Here is a 6,000-nt window from a genome sequence, read left to right as displayed (position 1 = left end):
TGGGGTGAGGCTTTGGTAATGATGGAAATAATCACCTTATGAATCAAACTTTCAGCAGAGATTAATTAAGGTAACGTATTTGTACCCTTTCTCTTTAATCGTTAATATGTGGAGTTTTTTCATGTTTTTCTCTGATCCTTCCTGGTGCTGCAATGTGTGAAGTATAGCTAACAGGTGAGGGATCACAACTCCCTTCCAGGTCCAGGCTATGCAAACTCCCTCTAAATACCTAAGCTGTGAGATTGTTTTCCGTATGGTGGAAAGTAATTTCTATTACTGTGTAGTTATTTTCATTTGTGGTCCAGAAGATTTTTGTGAAGTTTTCATCTTTTACACTTACAAATTTAAAGTACCCTAAGGCTTACTTTAGCACTGGTCTGAGAAGCAGAATTTCATGGTCACAGAGAGATTTCCTCCTCTCTGGCAGCCTTTGTCTGCTTCTCTGAACTGTGGCATAGCATAGGAATGTTCTGACTTGATAGGTCAAAGTGTATACTTCAGTGATCCAGGCCTTCTTTCTAAACCTTCAGTTTAATGGTCCAACTCTAATTTTTTTTTGCCAGCTGAGATATGCATTTGAACTACTCTTCTTATTTTGGTGTGGGTTTGTTACTTTTCTTGAGTAATAATTTTTGTATGTAGTAATAGTACTACCTTACTTCCAAGTATTGGAGTTATGTTGTCATGGTGGAATTATTTTTATTAGTATTTTCTTGCCCATGTTAACAAAATAGAAAACACTTTTCTATGGCATCTATTTCTTCCTGATTCTAATCTTGCCCTTGCTGTGAAAGAAGGAACATGTTGCTAATCTTTGAGTGAAAACAAATTCCCATTAATTGGCTGTTCTGAAACAGCATATTCAGTGTTGCATATTGTGGCATCTTTCTTTTAATTGCAAGTTTCATTAATTGTTTTTGTTGTTTATCAGACAGCATTATTGAAGCGTCAGAGTCGATACGTTCATTCAACAGTTCCTGAAAATGCAGAGAAAGAAGCTCAAAGCTTATTTGTAACTGAGGTAATATAGAATTGCATATGGCTGTGTGTAATAGCAATATTGTACCTGAATTGTTTTTCTTCTGCTTTGTTTACATTTGAAAAACAGAAAGAAAAGCCCTGACAAAATACTAAATATTTATTGACATTTACTTGTCAATGATTTCAAGGGAAAATTTCCAGGGAAACCTAATATTTTTTTGATTGATGCCTGGAAAAGGATTAGAGGATAACTTTGAATTATTTTGTTTGTGTAATTGGCTTTTGCAGATGTTTCTCTTCCACCTTCTTTATGCTTTTTAGCTTTTCCAGATGAACATGGGTGATTTCCATACATAATATTGGGAGCAATAGTAAATCAGGATTGAATCATTGTGTCTTGTTTTTCTGGGTAGTGTTTCACACCAGCCATTCTTAGTTTGTTCATGATAATCTTGTACAGTTGGCTGGAACAGGTATTCATAACTGTAACACTTGTAGAGAGCAAAATTTATTATGACTACTCAATTTGTATGCTATATGTAGAAGAAACATCCTCAAACCTGAAGTTTCTCATAACTGCTTGCTTATGTTGGCATTCCCTTGGTTCTGCCTGTGATGTTGTGTTTCATTTAGTGTCTTGTTGAAGCCCTTTTAGGAATGAAAGGTTAAAATTTTTTGTCTTTTTTGTATTGTATACTGGTTTTCTACTGATATACTTTAAGCTGATATTTTAACATCTGAAACAAGCAAATGTCTGTTGTAATTCCAAGAAAACTGAAGGAGCTCCAAACAGCTGAATCTACCTCAAGCCTCAGTGTGATTTATCCACAGTGATACATACCCTTAATACCTAACCTTAACAGTTCTGAGATAAATTTGAAGAAGGTAGACAAGGAGGGAGGAGTGTTATAGGTAATTCATTAAGTTTAATGAGTTTCTGCAGAAACAGTTGCTTGGCAAGTGTTAACTTTGCATTTTGAAATATAAAAAATATCTTTTTGAATTATTAGATGCCATGTTTGTGTACATGTAAGTCTGTGTAACATGTAAAACTTTGTACTGTGTGGTTTCTGGCAACAGATTTTGTCAGTTATATGGTACTTTGGTCAAAGCCAAGATAAATCAGTACTTTCGTGTTATAGCAATATGGGTGGAGTAAAACAGTATTTCCTGTGATCTGGACCAGAGCTTAATGGCATCATTTTTTTTCAACAGCTGCAAGCATGCAGTTCAAATTTAAATTTTAATTATAATTGCACTAGAAATATAAATTCAAGCAAAAATTATTCTAGTTTCCCTATCAGTACGTGTGAAATTGAATATTCTGCTTTAATAATGTATCTGTGTTTTAATGCTGAGTTTTCTAAAGGCTCAGTCGTTTTTTTCAGCTGCAGCGAAATGCTGCTTTAACTTTTCAGACAACTGAAGATGGTTAATCCAGATACTGAGTGTATTCACCATTTTCTGGTTATATGAAATATGCATCTAGCAGATGATAATGTCCTATTGAAACACATAAGTTGCTGCAAAAAGCTGTATTGCAAAAGAAGGGAAGTGTACAGAATTTTCAGAGACCGACATGTAACCATAGTAGTTCATGAACAGCTGTATCTTAAGAGGTTTTTTTTGTGTGTGTGTGTCTAGGGAATGCTTTTAACCCTCTTGCAGTTAATACTTATATTTGGTTTTCATTAAAACAGTGCATCAAAACCTACAATTCAGACTGGCATGTTGTTAACTATAGATATGAAGATTACTCAGGAGAGTTTCGACAGCTTCCAAAGTAAGTCTGCTATCTAGTGGTATAATAAAGATTTTGAATTTGTGAAGGAACTTTAACTGTCTTTAATATAAATGTATTTATTACAGAAATGTATTAATATATGTAATATGTAACCTGGAATATGCTGTATCAGTGTTTAATGGTCAGTAGAGATTACAAACATTTGTTGGATGGAATTTATACTGATGAACTTGAAGGTGTAAAATCTGGTTAAACCATTTTCTGGAAAGATACTGTAATAATGCTGCCTTATTAATAGGCTGGTCAAAGCAAGGAATTCTATCATTGAGAATGTGAATGCAAGTATGATAACTAAAACAGGCTAACGTTTAGATGAAACTGAAATGGTGATATCCTGGTTTTGTAGTTTCAAAAGCAGCTTTTGGAACTCTCTTTAGGAGCATAGGGAATAGAACCTAACCAAGATGGTTAGAGCAAGTGTTTGAACTAGTGCAGATTTTCACAGGATTATTAAAAGCAGAAGCCTAATCTACATCTATTACAGACTTTCTAAACCATCTGCTAGAGGAATCTTTTCCAACTTTTCAAAATTTTGTAGGGATGGTATAGAGATTAGACCCTTAACTTTAAATATCTGAGAATGGATGAATACTCTGAATCCCACAACTCTGGAAGATCTATGTCTTCCCTACCTACTCTCCTGCATCTATCAGTTAAGAAATAGCTTGCCTTCCCTGTGAAAAGTTCTGATATACTCATCGGCTTTTAAAAGCCTGTACCTGGTTTTTGCTTGCCCTGAACAGAAACTGCAACAGTCAAAAGGAATTTAAATAAACTCATTGTCCTAGATGGAGCCAATGGTTGCAGGTGTGAATTCTTGGTCCTAAGATATTAGGAGTGCAGTGAATGAGATGCCTTTTGGTTCTCATCAGTTACACATAAGGACAGTGACAAGCAGAACAAAAGAAAGACTGTAGGCAAATATGCAAATTAGGAAAATTTTTGTCTAGGAAATATATTTAATGAAAAATACATGCTTTTGCTCAGTTATTGTTGTGCTTTTTCTTCTTCCATTTAGGAAAAATAACATCTTTATTTTTGCAGCTATAAAATATGTAACTGATCATAAAATTCCTAGTATTTCAGAAGCTTTTTCTTTCCTAGTAAAGGGACAAAACCTGAGAAGCTTCCAGTTCATTTATATGAAGTGGATGAAGAAGCAGATAAAGATGAGGTGAGATAATAGCAATTCCTTTCTCTTGTTTTCGGTAAAGAATGTTGGGTAAGGACAGGTTACAAGTTGCATTAAGTGTTGATGTCAGTAAATGAAAACAGAGAATAGCTTGAACAGCCTGACTGGGAAACAAATGTAGTTATTTTACCTGTCTCCTTTCAAACAGCCCTGTACTCCAGAGATCTGTCATGTGACTGGAACAAGTTTTGACAGATCATAAAACTATGAATTTTTAATACCTGGCAACATACAATCCTTCAGCTTTCATAAGATCTATTTTATCTTATACTGTTTCTGTGTAGACAAGTATCTAGAGAGAAGTATTTGTTTCGTGCAGCTTAATCATGAAGTTGAGTAAAATAATAGGTGAATCTGTTCTGACGTGACAGTACACACACTTAAGCACACATGACAGTATAGCATACACTGTGAGTTAAAACTAGTTATAGGGTGAGTATAGCATAAGATCTGGAGATTCGTCAGAGAAACAAAAGCTAAAAAAATTGACTAAAAGTTATTTTCTTTTTCGTCATTGGCTTAGGGAAACCAGAGATCTATAGCATCAAGCAATTTTCAAGTATGTTTCAAATGTCAAAGACTTTTTTTCAGTAATTGCTTCTCTTATTTGTACAATGTCTTTAATTTTTAACACACCCTGTTTCAAAACACTGTTTAAATGCCAGTATTTTCTTTTCTTATGAGTACTTGAACTCTTGCATCACAGAAAGGAATTAAAATTATTTTTTTGTGGTTTTTACCCTTTGACAATTGCTTTGCTTCTAAATTCCTTGTATTAAGAACTGCTGCATGTAAAATAAAAGTAGTTCTTTACAAATTTTCCTGGATTAAATGTGAAAAAGTAGTTCATGGACTGCATCTGAATAGGTAGATTCCTGAACAGATAGTAGTCTCGGGATGCCATTTCTCCAGTGCTGCTGTTAATCTGCAGTGTGATATTTGGACAAATAATTTCATGCATCTGTATCCAAATCTTCCTATTTGTAAGATGGGAGTAATTATGATTTCTATTATACTGAAATTAAAAAAAACTTGACATTATTTACTGTGATAATATTTCTGACAACAGAAGTGTTTTAGGGAACAATGTTTAAACATGAAAAAAATTAAATGGAGATATAATTGACTGTGATTGTTAATAGGAAAAATACTTATGGCTAGAGTTAGTTAAACATTGAAAAACTATAGCTTGGCTATTACCAGGTGGTATGTGTTTTACTAGGAAAATAAGTGGAGAGGTCTTCCTGTTTCCTTCTGCCCAGTTTCCTGCTACAGCAGGCAGGGACGTGGTATGTCTTTCAGAGGTACAGTCACTGGAGAAGAGGTCTGCTACTTGTTGAGGAACTTGAAGTATAGACACAAGAAAAAAGCCTGCTAGGAGGAAAAGGGAGCTTAATGGGAGTAGGGTGGGGGGACCATAAATTCTTTCCTCAAGGGAAGAATTAATGCAAGAGGTTTTTTCTTTCAAACATTAACATCGTTGTGTGCCAAAAAGTATATATACAAATCTTAGATTAAAAGTTGTTTGGTCGTCTTTTTGAAACCTGATTTATTGAGAGAATGATGTAAAACAAATCTGCAAGTGATTAAAAATTGGAGGAAAACCAGATATCATTAAAAAGGAGAGAATTACCTTTCCAAAACTAATTTGGGCTATCAGACCATCAGGCTGATGCTTGTAAATGGAATTTTTATATCAGCCTGGGGTATGGGATCAAGATAAGGAATTGTTTTTGTTGAAACAGTTGCTGTTGAAGTAAATTTTGGAGCCGAGTTTGTGGGAAAGATCATTAAAAAAAGTGAGGCACAGTGTGCGGCAGTAATAATAAAAGTGAGGAAATTAACTTACCAGTTGGAAACAGGAAGTATGTTTTCAGTGTAAAAGTTGTGTATTAACAACTGGGTTCTGGGTTCCTTTGTATTAACAGATGGTCAGCTGGAAACATTCAGTAGCTTTTTGGCTCTGTAGGCAGGAATTCTGCCTGACAGAAAAAAATGGTGTAACTAGAAAGGCCTAAATGAC

General features: G+C 34.5%; 1 protein-coding gene across 1 annotated transcript in view; it reads left to right on the top strand.

Moving 5' to 3' along the window:
• Positions 1-931: 931 nt before the first annotated feature.
• Positions 932-6,000, top strand: part of LOC104461063 (dedicator of cytokinesis protein 9-like) — a gene marked incomplete at both ends in the record, with an annotated part of 28,840 nt that continues 23,771 nt past the window's right edge. The window contains 3 exon segments of the mRNA XM_010072511.1: positions 932-1,021; positions 2,682-2,764; positions 3,890-3,959. Of these exon segments, the coding sequence (XP_010070813.1) occupies positions 932-1,021; positions 2,682-2,764; positions 3,890-3,959 (243 nt within the window).

This window comes from Pterocles gutturalis, unplaced genomic scaffold, assembly GCF_000699245.1.
Source record: "Pterocles gutturalis isolate BGI_N339 unplaced genomic scaffold, ASM69924v1 scaffold13547, whole genome shotgun sequence".
NCBI classification, from domain to species: domain Eukaryota; kingdom Metazoa; phylum Chordata; class Aves; order Pterocliformes; family Pteroclidae; genus Pterocles; species Pterocles gutturalis.
The sequence above is the reverse complement of the archived record's forward strand: the minus strand, read 5'-3'. Positions and strand labels throughout refer to the sequence as shown.